Raw genomic sequence first — 20,007 nt, 5'->3', positions numbered from 1 at the left:
TAATAAATGTAAGAATAAGTCATTTAATTGAAAACCTAGTTCAATAGAGTAAAAAAAATTAAAATATTGTGGACTTATATGTCATAATTATAAAACTTTTGATTTTTCTTATTTTGCATGAACAACAAGGGTTTTTAATGTTAATGACCCAATAATAACATCTAACCATTATACAACTCTCAAGTTAAATCCAACCGTGGATTTGAAAAAGACAAAAGAATGGGGGTACCAAACCTCAGGGGTATAGTAGCTGGACCCATAAACTATTCGTATAATTTCTTTATACATACAAAACATAGCTAAATTTATATTTTAAAACGTGTATATTGGTATTCGTATGGTATGGAAATGGCAAAACCCATAAAAGAATCTTTAGCCTCCAATCTACAATAGTACAATATACAAATAATTCTATTTAGTGTCTAACTTTTAATTCAGTCAAGATCTAAATCTAAATCTTTTATGAGTACATATTCATGCTGGTAATTGATGGCTAATAAATAAATAAAAAAGTAGTTTAGTTTTATCTACATACTTGACAACATGACATTATATGTTTAAAGGTTTAAGAGGATCATAATTCTTAACAAACTAAAATTTTCTGATGATCTAAACTTCTGCGGAATAAATATTAATATAATGATTGGTAGTTAATAAATAAAAAATAAATAATCTAATTCCTATCTAAATATTATTATTAAAAAAATATAGAATACAATGTCTTTTAAAATTTAAGAGAGAGAATTCTAATCTAAAATGAGAGAGTGGTGATATTAGAGACGTTGGCGGCTACATTTTATTAAAAATCTTGTTAGTTGAATAGTCTGAGATGTCCTTGTACAGTGATTTATCTACTTTATACAATATTATTTAATGGAGTATTAACATATGGATCCCTACCGTTTTTCCAATTACAATGATTTAGTTTAAAAGTTTTTACGACGGTTCTTATTGTCATATTCCATTGAAACTCCAAGTATTAGATATATGATTTGATCATTCTAACTCTGCAATCAGTTTAATCAAGAACTTATTTATTTCAAAGTTTTCTGAGGTATAACAGTTAAATGACTCCATATTAATAAATTATTACTTAAATAATGTTGGAAATATTCTAAAATGATATCATCTCGACCCAAATCATTTTAGAGAACTAAATTAAACCGAACCTAATCGGTTAGAATTCCTTTTTTCTTTAAATGTCATTTCTCTTTAGTTACTTTCTTAAACACTTACACGGAATCAATCCAAACCGAATTGGCAATTGAAAATTGACTCCCCAAGACGAAGCAGTTTGGAAATTATCTTCTTATTTGTTATTGTATTAAAAATCAGAGACCCAAATGTTATTATCTCTACATAGTTTACTTAATTGCTAATCCTTTAATCAAGCAGGATAGTTTACTTTGATTGATTCCAATTAAATGTTATTATCTCTTTATAATTTCCTTGCTAGTTTTTTAATCAAGCAGCTTTTGAATTTTGATTGATTCTAATTAAAAGTGCCCAACCGCCAGGACGTAAGGAAGGGAATTAAGTAGTCTAATTCATTAAAACAACTGATTGTTCCCTTCCCTAGTTGAAATTTGTTGACTTGTTCAGACAAAATGGAGACTGCAGAAAAACTCTCAGGGCCGAACGAGTTTTCAGGGCCTATATTTTCTACCCTTACAGTTTATTTTTGTCATTAAACTTTTTATTATATTCAAATTCTATACCAATTTCACTTTTCTCTGCAACTTGCTTATTATCCTTTATATTAATAATTATTATCCCAAATCATCCTAAAAGTCAATTCGAAACGCTTCAATTTCCATTTTTCTTTTTCAATTCTTTTTCCTCAAATCATTTTCCAAGCCGTTGCTTTCTCATCTGCCCTTAAAAAATTATCAGGGTCTACAAAGTATTATTGTAGACCCTGATAATTTCTGTAATTTCTTCAAGCATCTGACGGAAAAATACTTCAATTTAATTAGAATATTCACTTTGTTGTATATATTATACACGTATGTATGATACCGAAGAGGCCAAAGAGAAATTGAAGTGGTAACGAGTGGTGGAAATTCAAGAGAAAAATAGGTAGGCCATAAAAAAGAAAAAAAAAAGAATGTCAAAATCAATAGCTGCAAATCCTAGTGGAGAAGATAGCAAGGCTCCGTTGATAAATCAGAGGACTGTAATTATTACTTTATTTGTTGTAGCTGCAGTTTCATGTCTTTTTCTTTATCACTCAGCTAATCCCTTTGAGTTTTTGCCTCGTTCCTCAGCTTATGATGTTATTGCGCCATCCATGAAAGCTCAGGTCAGTTTTTTCTTTTTTTTTGGGGCATTTGTTTATTTATGACTCACTTTCCCTGATATATTTTTATGCTCTGTTTAATTAATTTTTGGTTTTGGGATCATATTTGCATGGCAGTAGCAGAATCTTTTGTTTACGGGAGCCATTAATTTTTTTTTTTTAACATAAAAAGATCACCAAAGTTAAATTCTAACAAATGGATTAATTTTTTTAAAATTTTTTTAAAAAGAAAAAGGCTTTTATTACTTTAATTTCACTAGTCTGAGTTTTTTTTTCCCCCACCGATGTGAGTTCGATCGTGAATTACGCGAAAAATATTTTAATAGCATAACGAACTAATGCGGGCAGGAACTCACAAGTGATTTGTTTCTGTCTTTTTTTTTTCTTTTTTTTTTGTCCCTTCTTATTGCAGAAAAGTAGCAATGATCCAAGCCTAGAGAAAATTCTCAAAAGAGCAGCAATGGGAGACAATACAGTGATAATAACAACATTAAATCAAGCATGGGCAGAGCCGAACTCAATATTTGATATATTTTTGGAGAGTTTCAGAACAGGAAATGGAACTGGTAAACTTTTAGATCATCTGGTGGTGGTAGCATTGGACTCAAAAGCACTTGATCATTGCTTATCAACGCATCCTCATTGTTATGCTCTCAATACTTCTGGCCTCGATTTTTCGGGCAAGGAAGCTTATTTTATGACCTCTAGTTACTTGGAAATGATGTGGATTCGAATTCGTCTTCTATCAGATGTTCTTGCAATGGGTTACAACTTTGTCTTCACGGTACGTTCTTTTTCAATTTTACAGATGTTGCATTATGATGTAGTCTTGTAACGTGTCTCTCTGCAGGTCCAATGATTATGTTAAAAGTCGACAGGTCACTGTATACTAAAAGTCGACAGGTCACTGTATACTACCAGGAGTCACAAATTTTTTAGGACATCCACACGTTTAATGTTTCAGAAGAAATTAATTGTATTATGGCAAACAAATGCCCTCCCGCCAACGTAAGAGCAGAGTTTAAACCAGTTAAGCTTATTAACACCACCACACATGATGATTGTTAATAATTAATACCACCAGCACTCTAGTTAATTTAACCTTTACCTGGTCGTATGGATTCTATGGTGATGGTTTTCTTTTTTCTTTTTAGTTGTTGAATAAAATAGATACAAAAGTATATATTAACTTCATATTACCTTTCTCATGAATTATATTTTTGAAAATCTCAATTTATTCTATTTTTGTTAAGAAAACAATTCGTTTTTTTCCTTATCTTTTGAAGAAAATAGGATAACTTTTTAAAAAATGAGGAGGAAGATTTAAAAATAGTTAATTTTTTGTTTGAAAAAAAAATAGAATAAAAAATAGTTAATTTTTTGTTTGAAAAAAATAGTGATAACTTTTTTAAAAGTAAGGACTAAGGAGAATCCTTAAAAAAAGAAGGAAAACGTTGACTTTATAAACCGAGAAGAGTGATGCAAACGTTGACTTTAAAAAAACGTGAAGAGTGATGCCGCCAAGACTGAGAAAGAGGCATACAGCGACTTATTTGTAAAAAACGTGAAAGATTTTCTCTTATTTATTTTTTTTCAGAGGACTTTTTCTCTTGTTTAAATTCTTCCTTTTTTTTTTTTTGTTTTTTGAAAGTTATTTAAATTCTCCCTTAACAATCTTGTTTTTAATTTTTTTCAAAATAGCAGGATGCGGATATTGTGTGGCTGCAGAACCCATTTCAACGTTTTGACCCAGATGCAGATTTCCAAATTGCATGCGACAGATTCTCAGGCAACTCATTTAATCTAAGAAACGAACCAAATGGAGGATTTAACTACGTAAAATCCAACAATCGAACAATCGAATTCTACAAGTTTTGGTACAACTCCAGAAAGATGTTTCCAGGTCTACATGATCAAGATGTTCTGAACGAAATCAAATTCGATCCGTATATCCAAAAAATCCAAGTAAAAATAAGATTTCTAGACACCAAATACATTGCTGGATTTTGTCAAGTTAGCCAAGATTTTAATGCAGTTTGTACCATGCATGCCAATTGCTGCTTTGGCCTCGAAGCAAAAATTACTGATCTTAGACTTGCACTTGAGGACTGGAGAAATTTTATGGAGTTGCCTCCGGATCAGAAATCACTCCCACGATCATGGACTGTGCCTAAAAAATGCAGGTATATATATATATATATATATGTGGACTAAGATCCTCTCTTGATATGAACTTCTTACAGATAAACTAAATCACATATCAATCTAGTCAGTTTTCAACACGAAGATGTACACTAAATTAAATACAGATTTGTACTATAAACATATACATACAGCATTGTATATCCTTTATGTAGTACTGCAAATGTGTTATCATAGTCCTAACATTTTGGATAAATTTTTTCAGTCTCCTTCGGTAGGGCTGTCAATAGTTTACAAACATTGATTATGTTTTATGTGAGTTGGCTTTAGGTCCCGAATTAAAATTGGGAAGAAGTTTAGGATGTTGTAAATTATTTTTTTTTTCAATATTTTACAATGTTGTAAAAGTCCATTTATAATGTCGTAAATTTGTCCCTAACTTTAATTTAAATTCTGAATTAAAAAATTTTGCTGTTTTTTATTTGACGTATTTCAATCTTTTGAGTTTAAAATCTGTTGCTAATTATTTTTTTGGTCGAAAATAGAGAGACACCCTTTCATCCTCCTGACGAGTCGCCTAACAGTCTTCCGCCTGCTGCGCCGAAGATTAGTGCTCAAGAGGGCAATAATCAATGACACGTGTTTTAGGGTCTCTTTGGACTTTTGGATTGATTGATTAATAAACAAAGGTAAATTGTAAATCGTGTTTTAGTCTTCCTTTTTTACTCAACTGTTGTAAAGCAACGCATAGTTTTGTTTCTATGACGTTGAACGTCATTGTTTTGTTCAATGTTTGCTTAAATGCCCTATCAAAGGCCATAATCTTATTTGAATCGTTTGGCTATTGTGCAATAACTTGAATGCTTTTATTACAATTATAATCTTAACGAAATTAATATATATATATATATATATATATATAATACGTAATATCGACGTGGTATCCTTTGAAAACATTCAATTTGAGGTCATTTTCTATTTTTAAAGATTCTAGATAAAATTATGGTGATTTGGAGACCACGAGTCTGATCCTGATCCTCCACACAATCAATTATAGTTGTGGAAAATAATACAATTGCTGGAGGTCATTTTCTTGACATATATGGAATCTATAATCCAAAATCCAACATGAATAATTTTGTGGCTGTCTTTAATGCTGCGAGATGTATTTGTTTGCCGTCTTGATACATGTATTAAATAAAATATGATACGTGTTTCAATCTTCTTTGCATGTAAGATACATCCCTCTCACATGAATAATGTATAAATCCCACACATGCACTATTCATGTGAGGAGAATGTATCTTACATGCATGTAAGATAGGGATTGCCATTTCATATATCCACATTAGCACCATGATTATTGATTTTCATTTAGGTCGTGACCGCAGAAGAACCAGCAACAAATATAAACATGGTGATATGTACTCCTACGAAAGAGAAAAGACAGTAATGCTCTAAGCAAGCTAATTACTCCATTGTAAATTGCTCTATATACTATATTTGAAAAGGAAAAAAAAGGCAAAGAATCATACCTAGCAGAGATTGAACCATTAAGCTAAGAGCCAACAAGGCAAAGCCGTGACATGTGGCAGCAAGCATGTGGGCAAGGACACCCTCGAAGAAAATGCAGGGTTGCTATTGGAAGTTCAAAGAAGATAAGTCCCAGTTCAAAGAAACTTAAGATTTACGATAGCAGGGAATGGGTTGAATAAATGATTGCAAATACTGTATCAAAGTAATAATCATCGCCATCCGGCACCACTCTACTAATTCCCTGTGACGTAGAATGGGAAGACAATTATTATATAAAGTTCGCCAGGGAAAACAACTTTTTGTTGCTGCTATATGCGTTATGGTCCTCTTATTAATATTGATCATAATATCTCTTCCCAAAGGTTATCATATCACAGGAAACAGTTACAACGATGGAAACTCACAGGACAACCCAATCCCAGCTAAGAATTTTCTATTGCCATGGGCTATATGATACCAATGTTTTTGCAAAAGAGAATCCATTTCCACTGCTTCTGCAACAAATACATTGCTTTGACAGCCTGCAAGAAGTGTAGCATTAAAAGGGTTAAAAAATTCGGTTATGGTGGTTGCTGGAGGATTGTTTTGCCCTATAGAGAGGCTGAATATATCTACTCCATCCTGAACAGCCTGATAAAATTGGTTTCCTAGAATTAAAATTAAAATTAATGCTCAAAGATATAGCCACCAATTAAAATGAGAATAAGAGACTTATTGGCAAAGATGTATGAGTTCATATCATATTCATAGCAGGAAATGAAGACTTCATTACCAATCAACCTAGAGCCTTGTCTTTTCTTCCCTATTTTTTCTTTTTTTTTTAATCAATATTAAAGCAAGACAGAAGAAAGACATGAGCTAAAAGAAATTTCCCCATGGGAGTCAAACAATAAAAATACAGGATGATTTGCCTAGGTAATGTAGAAAACCTAGATTACAGAGAAATTATCTAAGCTAGAAACTATCAATTGTTAACATGTTGCCCATCAAAAGATCCAAATGTATTTTGAAGCTGTTAATGGTATGAAGGAAAGGAATATGGTTGAGCTATACACCCACCCCACAAACAATGGTTTATATCACAGCAAAAACTGAAATAACAATGGTAGCATTTACCAATTCTTTATTTGCTGCCTGCTATGAAAAGTAACACACCTGATCAATTGCAGCTACCGCATCTGCTACAGAGCCTCCAAAAGCCTGTAAGGTGTCTCATAAACAGCAAAGCCATCACTTAAAATAGAAAAGATAATACAATTGCATTATCGCCATTATAAGACTAATGCTCCCTTCTGGCATGGGAAGCCAATCTACTTGCTTTCCAAGGTTCATGGCCATGCATTCTCACAGGAATACCATTATTTCCAGCAGCAAAAGCTGCTGTATGACTGTCACCAAAAGGCACAAACAGAAGTGTAAAAGAGACAAGAAATTTGACATAGATCAATATAAAGAGAATAAAGCCTCAAGTCTCATACTTCATTTAGAAGTCCCGTTAAGAGACTCTTTATACTTATAGCAGCCAGGAACAGGAAGAGCCTCATACTACAGCAAATGATCCCAGGTAAGACTGTTAATAGAGTATGAGGCATATGAAAATTGAAGGATCAGGAAAAAAGTTTTAAAAGATACAAATAATATTTACCATCAGGATATAAGCAATTAGATTCTTTTCCACTACGCAAGGAATAGGAAGCCCGTGTAGCAGCAGCAGCCAATAAATTTGTATCTAGGAATCTTCTTTGAAACTAGAAAGCATTTCCTTCATTAACTTATTTGCCTTCTGCAGCTCTCCCTTTGAACAGAATGACGCAACTTTGGAGTAACAAAAGTTAAAGTCATGAAATTTAGATATTTTTTCCACATTATGGTAGTTGGACCTCCCCAACACATCTGAATCAGTTTGTTGATTGGAAAGTGAAGCTACTGAGGCAACTGCATTGAGAGATTCACATTCATCAAGCTTGTTTTGAGTTTCTATTGCACGATCGGTGCCAAATCTCTGAGTAGGGAAAAGCATGTATCCAATTTCATCAAGGATAGCAATAGCTTCTAGTATACTTCCTTGCTCACATAAAGAGATAAGAAAGTTTAAAACTGACTCTGATTCAACTTCGATATCAACTCTGTTTATCAGTTCAAGAACAGATTTTGACTGCAGCATTTCTCTTAAGATGCTTCTAGCCTCTTCAATCCTTCCCTTCGTACAAAGACCTTTAACCAAATACAGAAAACCCAAGAAATCAGGTGATACACCTTTCATATTGAAATCCAAAAAGAATCCAAGAGCCCCTTCCATGTCGCCCTTCTGGCAAAAACCATTTATGACTGAACTAACTGTGAATTTGTCAGGCTCAAGGCAGTTTATCTTCAAATCATGCAGAAATTTGAAGGCTTCTTCCAATTGACCAAACTTGCAATAACCATCTATAAATGAGTTATAAATACGTGTACTAGGTTTAAAGCCTTTGAGGACCATCCTATCAAACAATTTCTTGGCATCTAGCAATTGTCCTTCTTTACATAAATTGTAAATCAATATGGCATATGAGACTTCGGAAGGAACCATATCGATTCTTTCTAACGAATCAAATAGCCGAAATGCTTCCACAAAACATCCCTGGCGGCATAAGCTGTGTATAACTGTATTATAAGTGACAATGTTAAGAGTGATCCCCTTATTTCTAGCAAAAGCACAGAGATCTAACGCCTTATTGACATATCCTTCCCTGCAGAGTGCAGCAACTATGGTTGAATAATCAACAACATCCATACAAGGTAAACTATCTTCAGCTCCCATGACAAGTTTATACACATCCAACACTCTACCAGCCTTAATAAGTTTCTTGAGAACATTGACAGGAATAGTGACAGTTGAAGAAATCTCTTTCATATTCTTGATAAACAGCAGGGCATTAGTCACATCATTCAGACACAAGTATTGTACTAAATACTTGCTGATCATTGGTTCGACTAGGCCATTTTCTTTCACAAACATACTTAATAAAGGCCCAATCAGCCACTTTTTGCCTCCATTATCAAGTCCCTTCAATATAGAATAATAAGACTGATCTGTCACAAACGACCCTCTCTTCCTCATAAACATGTATAATTCACTAGCAACTTCAGAGGAACCTCTCTTGCACAGGAAACTAATCACGTCATTACATATAATATCGTATATTTCCGATCTTAAGTTCTCAATTCTGTAAACAAAATTCAAGACTCCTCCCACTCCTCCTTTTGCGAAGGTTGCCTGTAGTATTATCTTATGCATACCTACATACAAAGACAATCCTTTCTCATTGAGCTCAATAAATACCTCAGTTGCCATATCCACCATTCCACTCTTGCATAGACCATTAATAATGCAGTTGTAGCATGCAACAGAAGAAATTGACATCCTCCTCAATTCATCAAATATCTCAAGTGCCTCCTCAATTCTACCTAATTTACAGTAGCCATCAATCATTGTACTAAAGGTAACAGAATTTGCAACCAAATTCATTTCTGGCATTGCCTGGTAAAGAGCACGAGCATCCTCCAGTGCACCCACCATGAACAGTGCTTTGATAAGTATGTTACACATGACAATATCCATTTGAATCCCCGCTTCTTCCAATCTCTGTTTTGTTTCCAAAATCCCATTCACATTGTCTTCTTCAATATACCCATGTAACAATGTACTGTATGTGACAACATCTCCAAGAATCCCTTTTGAGACTTCCTCCGCGTCTGATGTCCTACCAACCTTGCACAATCCATTAATAATAGTATTATAAGTAACAATGCTTGGCTTAATTCCCTTCTTCTCCATGTCTTCCAGAAGACGAAATGCACAATCTAAATCTCCTCTCCTACAAACGCCATCAATCAAAGTAGCATAAACAAACTCATCTGCTACAAGTCCTAAATCTTCAACTTTCTTGAACACAGTGAATGCCTCCTCCAATTTCCCTTTCTTGCAAAAACCAAATATGATTGCAGTATAAGTAATCAAATTTGGTCTCAACCTGTCTTCTATCATCTTATTCAGAATTCCGACTGCCTTTTCAATAGTTCCTTCCTTTGAAAACCCATCTAGAAGTATGGTATAGCTAACAGTATCAGGTTTTATTCCTTTATCCACCATTTGTCTATGCTTACAAAATGCCTCCAACAACATCCCTTCCCTAAAGTACCCACAAATCCAACAACTATAGAAAACGACATCAAATTTCAATCCTTCACTCTCCATCCTCACAAACAACTCATTAACCTCATTAACTCTACCCAACATGCAGAGAGCGATGACAAGTGAAGTGTAACTGACAACATTAGGCTTTAAAGCTCCCAAACTTATAGCATTCTCAAAAAACCCAATAGCAAGCTCAGGTTTACCAATCTTACAAAAACCAGAAACCACTGAGCTACAAACAAAATTATCAAAAGGGTACTTAACATTCTCATCACTCATCAATTCCAAAACCTCGACTGCCCTACTCATATTACCTTGAGAGCAAAAGCTATATACCAATGAACAAAACGTAAAAGAAGAGGGCAATGTGCCGTGATTCCTCAAGCAGTCTTTCAAGACGAGCAATGCCTTTTCTGGGTCATTTCTTTTGATAAAAAAACCTTGAATTAGAGAATCAAAAAAGCGACTTTGGTGGGGAAACGAAGTCTTTGTCACCTGGGTATACAAAAAATGATATGCTTCTTCAAATTTATGCAATTTGAGGAGAGCCCAAGCGAAGGTTGAGTGAGTTTGAGAGTTGGGCTTGATATGGTTGGAGTTTAGTTGGGAGAAGAAGTGAATTACAAAATTGAATCTTTTGTTTTGAGAGAGCCAGAGAAGGAACTTGTTGATGGAATTGAGAGTGGGAGTGAAGCCTCTTTTGATTAATGTTTGAAACGATGATGTTTTGGGATGATTACAAGGAGAAGACGATGAGAAAGAACGAGTCATAAACATGGCAGTGGCCGAGTCTCATTGAGAACAGAACAGTTGAGCAGGTGCTGTAGCTCGAGCTCCCATCTGCGGATCTGCCTATTTATTTATTTATTATTATTATTATTATTATTATTTTGGCTTTTGTTTTTTGTTCTTTTTGTTTTTCGTTGCGTTTACCTAAAAGCACCTCACTATATGCTGATTACGCCCCTTTAATGAACAAGCAATTATATTTTTGCTTGACTGTGGGATTTTAAGAATTAAATGGGGTGTATTTAAACTCACATAGTTCGGTCCATCAGTGATCTCTAATGGGCCTATCACTTGACAACTTTTACAATCTCGAAAATATTCATTCCACAATTTCTACAACATAACCCAAAAACTTTTTTTTTTCAAATGCTGATTACGCCCCTTTAATGATCGAGCAATTATATTATTGCTTCTATGTGGGTTTTTAAGAATTAATGGGGTGTATTTAGATAAACATAGTTCGGTCCATCAATGACCTCTAATGGGCCTAGAACTTGACAACTTTTGCAATCTTGAAAATATTCATGCCACAATTTCCAGTTTTCCACAACATAACCCAAAAACTTCTTTGAGGAGTGCTACCGGAATATCTTCATCCTCTCCCTCCCTCCAACTGTTTTTCTTCTTTTTCTCCTCTATACCTACTGCAACTTCTTCTTCAATTTTTCATCAAATTCTTTTCTAACCTACGGAAATGAGGATAGTGATGGATGATTTAGTAGAGGATTTTGCATTAGGCTCACCGGAAATTCAATCTTCAGTTGGGTGAAAAATGATTGTCAATTTGGAAGATTTCAAATTGAAGATTTCAAACGAAATTTGGAAGATTTAAAAAAAAAAAATCGTTTTTTTTTTCCAGAATATGAAGTCCCCATATTTTAAATTTGGAAGATTTCAAACGGAAAAAAAAAAACGATTTTTGCATTAGTCAGCAATAGCCGTAGAGGATGTTGAAAAATGCAAACTCTTATTATATTATTATTATTATCAATTTTTTTTTCTTTTTACACTTTACACATGCATGATTTCTTATTATAAAATCAAATTTTATTAATCTAAACTTACATGTGGCCCTCTGGTTAATTTGGTCAATAAATAGCTGAAACATTAGTGTACCCAAGGGATACTATATAAAATTCATAAAAATAAAATTTTGCAGCACACCAGTAATAAACTTTAAATTCGGAATACTCTCTCTCTCTCTCTTTTTTTGGGCAATACACCTCTTGAACAACCCCCAGCCCCCAACCCCACCAAAAAGAGAAGAAATAGATTTTATATATATATATATTATAATAATTGAAAGTTCAGTTGGGAAGTGTAAATAAACAAATAGACGATACAAATGAAAATGAAATTACCGTAATTTGTGAGACTTTCAAATTTCAATTTCGGGATACCCAATGACAAAGAGAAGTGCTCTCTCTCTATCTTATAGGATCCATCAGCCAATCAAAACAAAGCCAAGCCTTCGGACACGTCATGATCATATTGACTTATTTAGCTCTTTGGCCATCCATATCTCTTGAGCTGTTTGTTTAGTGGCCAACCAATGCAAACGGTGTGCACTTGACGTTCCTGTTTGCTTCGCAAGCTAAAGCTAAGTTGATGGTGCCATGGTGGAGAGCCACCAACTTCCATTTCTATATCAATTTTCTATTTTCTATTATTTTACATGAATTGTTTATCATTTACCAAAGGTGGGTGAAGAAAGAAAATTTGATTAAAAAACAAAAAAAACTCAACTTGCTGAATCAGTCACATGCAGCTGACCGACGACAGGAAAACAAGCAAACAAAATACAAATCTCAAAATACGACAACTAAAATATCAAGCACATCTTGCAAAGCAACTTGTAACCATTAAAAAGAAAAAAAAAAAACGCAATTGTAAAAACTTAAGATTGAAAGGATTGATTGGAGAAATTAACATCGTCAAATTCATGTGAATCCAATTATACGTTGAAATTAAAAGCTCTTCTTTTCGCACTATTTCAGATATGACATTAACATAAAAAATTGGATTCAATTGCAAAAGGTGCAATACTGAAATCTACATAATTATATTTACAGGTTCATTAATTACATTGCTATGAAAATCAGATTCAAAAGAAAAAAACAAAAGCAATCAAAATTGAGGTTCATGATCTCATATATGAATTTCTCATAGTTCTGCAGATTCACTCCTTCTGAAGGAAATCTCTCTAATGGTGTCCAAAATCGGCTTCCAAGATCGTTTTCCAGGCAGTCTTTCGACGGCCTCGAAAGTACTTCTCGCCCGTGACCTGACTTCAGGATTTTTGGATTTTGCTTTTGCCGTCAGCTTTTTAACTATAATAGCCAAGTCAAGAGGAGAAACATCAGCCATCTGGAATGCTGAGGAGGGCAGTAAAAAATAAAGACGGCCTGGTTCCAGGAGGGTTTCAGGTTTCAGTGGCTTTAAGACAGCGGTCAGAAGCTGAGCTGCCGTGAATACAAATTGCTTCGGCTGCTTCCCCGTAACTTGGCTGACCGATACAGGATGATCAAACTCCTCTACATGGCCATTTAGATCAACAACTCGTACACTATTGATTGTTGTTGATGAAGATAATGATGATGAACTGCGAAATAAGATCATCCAACAAGCCATCTCTCCCTTGAATGTACGTGTTGACTTAGGTATTGAGTTGGGCTATACTCTGCTTGCCAATTTATATTACTTATGAATTTATATAGAAATTTGTAAATTTATATATATATGTAACGTGATGATGAAATTAAATATGAGAAATAAAATAATCAGTCATTGAGAAACAACAATTCCAATAAATAATAAACTTCACTTGCTATGGGTTATTTAAAAAGGTGCTTTTTAATCAAAAGCAACCCATAAAACATTTTTCCTAGCTAGAGCTTAATTATTTATTCACCATGCGCTCAATCATGGAAAACCACTAATCTAATTTTGAATATTAAAGTCAAAATTGTTATTTCTACTATGAGATCGAACTCTTCGTAGAAATTATCCTAGCAAGGTTAGATTATTATACTATATTCCACCCCCCCCCCCCCCCCTTTTTTTATTTCAATAAATAAATAATAAGCCTGTACCCCATCCGCTCCTCTAAATTCATATCATATCCCACTAGCCACTTGATGTAAGGGACATACAATCCGAAGCCCTCTTGTATAATATCGCCTTAACAAATTATCACTTAGCAACAACACTTGTTGGTGTCTGTTTTGAGACATATGGAAATTTAACAAGCTTATGCACCTAATTATTTCGCTACTTAAAAAGCAGAACTATGTAAATTCATAAAACCATCTATATAAGCAGTGTAAATCTATTAAAATTGGAGTTATTGAAACACAAGTGTCATATATTATACTTATTTCCTTAATGTGCACTTATTGTTACCTAATCCTGAAACAACAATTGCACCCTCAATTGGTTTGCAATTAAATATTTAATTTTCCCGAGCACCGGCATTTCTTTTTGAATCGTTGACAAACTCTCCCACTTGATTCAATTACGAGCTACAAATTGACAATTTTTCACATAGTTTAAGAATATTCTAATTAAGTACAAAAGCAAGTTGTATGATCAAAAACTTTTGGTAAGACATTATTTGCTCTTCAATGCCTAGTGGAATTATCTTAAATTTTATTCATCCAAAGTCTTCTCTAATTAAGTACAAAAGCAAGTTATAACCACAAAAAATTTATCTAAGTTCATCATATACTTAACCCTAAGTTTATTTAATAATTTTATAGTCCATATCATGATTTTTATTCTTCATTTTCCTCGTGTCAGATTTGAGTCCAATTACCAATATTATTGAGCAAGCTTAGGTAGCTCAGACTCAAATGCTCCTGTTTGATTACTTACAGATTCTAATTTCATTCAAAATGATAGAAAATGATAGAACCAATTTAGATTACATTCCGACGCCTACGTGGGTAATCGAGACCATCTACAGTAATAATTGGGTAATTTAAATAAAGAAAAGGAGAAATAAGAGAATAAAAGAATATTTAATTAAAATATGGGAAATAATTATAACTATATTTAAGTTACGGAACCACACTTTCTTATTTTGTACAAAAAATTAAAGTTTCTAATATATCTTGTTTACATTAGGACATATTATTGCATGAGGGTCTTTGGACTTAAAACCCATCACATTTTTGTTTGGATCGAATTAAGAAAAAAATTTGGATGCAACAAAATCATTGAAAATAATTTACTTTTTCTTTAAAGATTGTTCTAATCTTAAACTAAAATATTGCCAGACGATTCACGGCATATATATGTCCGATAATTCAAGGCTTTCTATATGAAACATGTGTGACAATTCAAGGCTTATAAACTGACGTGTGGCCCTTTGCTTTATATTGGATCATATCCTCCATTTCTCATGAACACAGGCTGGCAGGTCACTTATTAGAGACGATTATTACTAGCACATTAATAATTTTGAGCACACTTATCAAAGTGGCATGAACCTTCACAAAGCACATGCAATATTTGAAAGTTGTCAAAGAGCTGAAGCCATAGGCCACAATGAGGGTGGGCCGTGGGATTTGGTACAATTTACACTGTTAAGATAGTCAGTGAGCTGGTTGAGCTTGTTGCACGTGTGAGTTACTTAAGTTTGTTAGAGGTGCTGACGTGGAAGCTGAGTTTGCAAGTTAGTTAAGTTTGTTAAGAATCTCTTTGTAAAAGGTTTAGATTCAGCTAATGTGTATAGCATATGTGTACAACATTCTAGAATTCTTTAGATTTGAGTATATATACATGTAATCAACGAACATAAACAATAATATAGTTACAATTCACTCTTCAACTTCTCTCAATTATCATTTCACATTTTCTCTCTATTTCTCATACTTTCTAGGCATCCAAATGCTATAACCTCAATTTGTCACTTAGTATAAGAGTTTATCTAAGTTGCCACAGCTTCTTAAAACAAAAATTTAAGCACAATTAGTTTGATTCATCTTTTACCTTTACAAATCTAATTAAACTGGATAAATCTAATTATACGATCTGACAATCTCAAAAGCTTTCTTCAATTCGTGCTAACGGACTTCAAGTTCTTCTTGATGAAACCAAAATTTATCCAGATCAGTTTCTTGTTTAAGAAGTTAAAAAATTTAATGATGAGTCGCGAGAGAATCTAGCCTTTGTTGCTTGGACAAGGCATGATTAGTTGCTGTTGAGCTACCTTATATCCTTGATCAGTATTAGGGTCTTTTAGCCTTGTGGTAAATTCTAACTCCTCTTATGAACTTTGTACTAATATTCAAAAACAATTTGGATAAGAAATTATGGCTAAGAAAGTACACTTGAAAAATGATGTTAAGTAATCTTAAATAGGGATCAATGACAATAATTGAGTATTTTTACAAGCTTAAAGTTGTAAGAGATGAACTTGCTTGAGTTGGAAGCCCTATTTCTAATCTATACATTATTACTCATTTGATTTCGGGATGAGGCCAGCCATACTATCCTGTTGTTGTGTATATTGAAGCTAATGTGATAAAAATGTCTGCTAATTAAGCATATTCTATGCTTTTAACTCATGAAGCAAGAATTAAAGCTAATCAATTGAGTGCTAACGAAAAAGCAAAGTTGAATTACGCAGCTAACATAGCTCAGACTGAGCCAAATAATGAGAAATTTGGTGGTTAAACTAATTACTATCAGGGAAATCAAGGTAACTAGAATAAAAAAGCTAACTGGTATGGTAATAACGGAGGAAAATGTGGCTTTGATAAGAGTTTTTTCGACAAAGAAGGGGTAATTAGAATAATGGTGGTCACCAGAACAATGGATCTTAGAATGGTGGTGTGTATGGGCCTTTTGAAGGTAGAGAAAGCTATAATGGCTTTGGTAATGGTTGTGGTATTTTTGGTAGAAATAGTGGCTTTAACAATGGGAAAGATGTGTTGGATTCTTCTATTGTTGTTATACTTTGTCAAATCTGCTTTGAGCTAAAGCATACAGCTGCTGAATGCAGAAACAATACAACAAATTCTTTGTTCATTTTTTCCACCATCGAATTACGACTCTTATCAAATCTTCACTCCAAATGTGCCTATCTTAAAGCATCTAAAGGTGAATTGGCTGATTATGGATGGTACTTAGATAGTGGTGCTATTCATCACCTCATCAACAATTTATAAAACTTGAATTTTGGAAGGAAATACTTAGGTAATCAACTTTTGCATGTTGGTAATGGTTAAGGACAAAATATATTTCATATTGGATATACATGCTTTCATACATCATGTAATTTAAAGCTGTAGCTCATTGACATATTGTGTGTGCATGCCATAACAAAAAGTTCTATAGTTATTTCAAAGCTTTTAGAAGAAATGACATAGCCATTGAATTTGTTGCCAATCTTCATTTTATTAAGGACAAGAAGAAGACAATGCATCTCACTTAAAGGATTATTAGAGGTGGACTATATCAGTTGACATTAAAGAATGACTTTCTTTCTAATTCGTGTTGTCTAGTCTATATGACTAGTTCAATGCTTTCTGTTTTCAATAATTCAGCTTGAACTTCTATTATAATTGAGAACAAAACTTGTACTATGTCTGTTGATGCTCAATGTCATGTAAACACTACCCAGGCAATTGTTTCTAGAAATTTGTTACATAAAATACTTGGTCATCGAAGTAGACATCCTATGAAATGTCTTTTACCTCATCTATCTTTTAATTCTTCCATAGCTTTGCCTGATTTTTGTGATGGTTGTCAATATGAGAAAATGTATCAACTTTCCTTCTGTTCAACAAGAATAAAAAGGTCAACTCATGTAGAACTTATTGATACCGACCTCTGGAGATAAGCTCCTATGTTTTCTTCTTTGTATGACTATAAGTATTATGTTAGTTTTTTGGATGACTACACTAGGTATTGTTGGATATTTCCTTTAATTCTCAAATCTGATGCCTTAGACACTTTTCAATATTTTAAGATCTTAGTTAAAAAAAAAGTTTAGTCTTGCTTTAAAAACACTTTGATCATATTGAAAGGGTGAACATAGGAGCTTTGAAACCTATCTTTAATAAAAATAGATATTCTTTAGACATAATTGTCCTCGCACTTACCATTAAAATTGTTTAATAGAAAGAAAACACAAATATATTATTGAAACAGTGTTGAGTGTTAGAAAATGCATATTTATAAAGGAGAAAACCGTCATTTTACATTTCAAGTTTTACTAACAACCCTTACTTTTATGTATTTAACCTACTTGTGATTTAATTACATATGTTTTATTTTAATTAAGTATTTTATGTATTTTAGGGGCATTATAGTCATTTCACAATAAACGAGAAATCAGATGGCAAAACAGACATCACTTTTGAACTCAGGACGGTCGAAAACCTTAGGAGGAGCATAAAAGGAAAAATGGCACTGTTCACATGTACGGTACTATTCACGTGTGGCATTGACTGATGAGGTGTCACGATCCTGTTGGACTAAAATTCTTATATACTGTTGATGGTGACGTGGCAGCATATCAGTGGACGAAAAATCTCGTATACGGTGCATGCATCACACAGGATTATTTTCAACCAAACCGCGTTACTGTTCATCCGGGTCAAACTGCGTTACTGTTCAAAGTCGGGTCAAACAGTGTTACTGTTCATCCGCGTGGTCAAACCGTGGACTGTTGACTGATGACGTGGCGCAATCCTGAGCGTCCAAACTGTTTTTAATCCGATGGCCATGATTTACTCCATGTATCTATAAAAATGGGGCCTCTCCCCCCTAATTTGATATCTCTGAATTCATTTTTGGGCTGCATTTTCTGTAATTCCCTCTCCATCTTGTATTTTCTTCGTATTTTAATAAATTTCCATTTTGCCCCTAGTTCAATTATGAGTGGCTAATTTTCTTTTAAGCTTGGGTTGAAGGTGAAGTCTCAACATGTGTCATGGGCTTTATTTGGTAAATTTATTTTCTCTTCCCCTCTAATTTTTGTGGATGATTTGACTTTTCGTCAACAAATAATAATAGTCTTGTCTAGATACCGCCTTGGTTACACCGGCTCTTTAGTATAATGTTATTATTATTTGGCACGATAAGCCCTTAGCACCATATTAATTAGAGTGTGGTTCATGAGGTGTGGATTCCCCTCTCATGATTTAATTGGCATTAATACGGATTATTTAGCCCATGATGCATGTTGATACGGATCCAGATACCTAAGTATGTCATTTCAATAGATTTCGCTTCAATTTATTCTCGCCATTGCAATTCCAATTTTAGAATTTATTATCGCCATCTCAATTCCAATTTTAGGATAATTTAAATCACTTCCACCACAATTTCAACCACCCATTTACAAAATTAATTCTACATATAATTAAAATCCACCTCCTCGTGGGATCAACACTCGTCACCATTGATCTATACTACAATAGATTCGTGCGCTTGCGAGTACATTAAAATTTGCACAACAAACAGGACTGAGCCTAATTGCACAATCACAAATGCCTTTTTCCTTTCTAGTAAGAATCCTTTCATACATCATCCTTCCTTATCAATAGGTTGCCAAACTATTTTGAACAATATTTCGTCTTTTAAAAAGATTCATGGTAGAAAACAAGATTATCAGTTTTTTAAAACTTTTGGCTGTTCTTATTTTCCTTTACTAAGACCTTACAATAAACACAAACTAGAGTTTCATACACAAAACTGTCTAATGATAGGTTATAGTCTCATTCACAAAGGTTATAAATGTTTGGATCTAACTTGAATGACCTACAATGCAAAGTGTGTATAGTTTAATGAAACTGAATTTCTATTCATTCAATTTTTTCCTTCCTATAAATCTGTTCTTTCTATATCTTATATTCAATAATCTTCTAGTCACTTCACAGTTGTTTCTAACATATCAATCATTCAAAACAACAGTTTTGCATATCCCTTTGTAAATATTCTTGTTTCAGTTGCAAGTTCTGATTCAAATGTCCAACACTCCCCTTTTGCTCTTGATCTCCAATATACATCCTTTGTCCAACACTCGCCAAATACCTCCTCCACAGCATCACAT

General features: G+C 33.6%; 2 protein-coding genes across 7 annotated transcripts; one reads left to right on the top strand and one right to left on the bottom strand.

Annotated features, from left to right (window-relative positions):
• Positions 1–1,576: 1,576 nt before the first annotated feature.
• Positions 1,577–5,891, top strand: LOC18056035 (uncharacterized protein At4g15970). Of its 3 annotated transcripts, none has more exons than XR_002903881.1 (5): positions 1,577–2,302; positions 2,712–3,083; positions 4,004–4,482; positions 4,987–5,130; positions 5,820–5,891. XR_002903881.1 is itself a non-coding variant. In XM_024177539.1 (5 exons), exons 2-5 carry the CDS (start codon positions 2,291–2,293, stop codon positions 5,075–5,077), a joined length of 954 nt encoding a protein of 317 aa, XP_024033307.1. In that variant the 5' UTR covers positions 1,581–2,079; positions 2,268–2,290; the 3' UTR covers positions 5,078–5,296. The 3 variants fall into 3 exon arrangements, 2 of the variants coding, with proteins under 2 accessions (XP_006453280.1, XP_024033307.1); XM_024177539.1 differs by lacking the exon at positions 5,820–5,891 and having other exon boundaries at positions 1,581–2,079; positions 2,268–2,302; positions 4,987–5,296; XM_006453217.2 differs by lacking the exon at positions 5,820–5,891 and having other exon boundaries at positions 4,987–5,296.
• Positions 5,892–6,411: 520 nt separating this feature from the next.
• Positions 6,412–10,986, bottom strand: LOC18056033 (pentatricopeptide repeat-containing protein At5g57250, mitochondrial). 4 transcript variants are annotated; one of them, XM_024177538.1, is made up of 4 exons: positions 7,623–10,986; positions 7,456–7,547; positions 7,133–7,365; positions 6,412–6,498 (listed from the first exon to the last, which is right to left on the bottom strand). In XM_024177538.1, the coding sequence occupies exon 1, from the start codon at positions 10,929–10,931 to the stop codon at positions 7,707–7,709; it is 3,225 nt and encodes a 1,074-aa protein (XP_024033306.1). In that variant the 5' UTR covers positions 10,932–10,986; the 3' UTR covers positions 6,412–6,498; positions 7,133–7,365; positions 7,456–7,547; positions 7,623–7,706. The 4 variants fall into 4 exon arrangements, with proteins under 4 accessions (XP_024033306.1, XP_024033305.1, XP_024033304.1 ...); XM_024177537.1 differs by having other exon boundaries at positions 7,456–7,522; XM_024177536.1 differs by having other exon boundaries at positions 7,456–10,986.
• Positions 10,987–20,007: the final 9,021 nt, after the last annotated feature.

Source organism: Citrus clementina, unplaced genomic scaffold, assembly GCF_000493195.1.
Source record: "Citrus clementina cultivar Clemenules unplaced genomic scaffold, Citrus_clementina_v1.0 scaffold_1, whole genome shotgun sequence".
Lineage (NCBI taxonomy): Eukaryota > Viridiplantae > Streptophyta > Magnoliopsida > Sapindales > Rutaceae > Citrus > Citrus x clementina.
The sequence above is the reverse complement of the archived record's forward strand: the minus strand, read 5'-3'. Positions and strand labels throughout refer to the sequence as shown.

What these genes read in the sequence shown, in the direction of transcription:
- LOC18056035 (XM_006453217.2), top strand. Translation starts at nt 2,108, where the DNA reads ATGTCAAAATCAATAGCTGCAAATCCTAGTGGAGAAGATAGCAAGGCT. An exon ending in CGCCATCCATGAAAGCTCAG is followed by an intron (nt 2,303 to 2,711) that starts GTCAGTTTTTTC and finishes TTCTTATTGCAG; the next exon opens with AAAAGTAGCAATGATCCAAG. An exon ending in ACTGTGCCTAAAAAATGCAG is followed by an intron (nt 4,483 to 4,986) that starts GTATATATATAT and finishes GGTCGAAAATAG; the next exon opens with AGAGACACCCTTTCATCCTC.
- LOC18056033 (XM_024177536.1), bottom strand. Translation starts at nt 10,931, where the DNA reads ATGTTTATGACTCGTTCTTTCTCATCGTCTTCTCCTTGTAATCATCCC.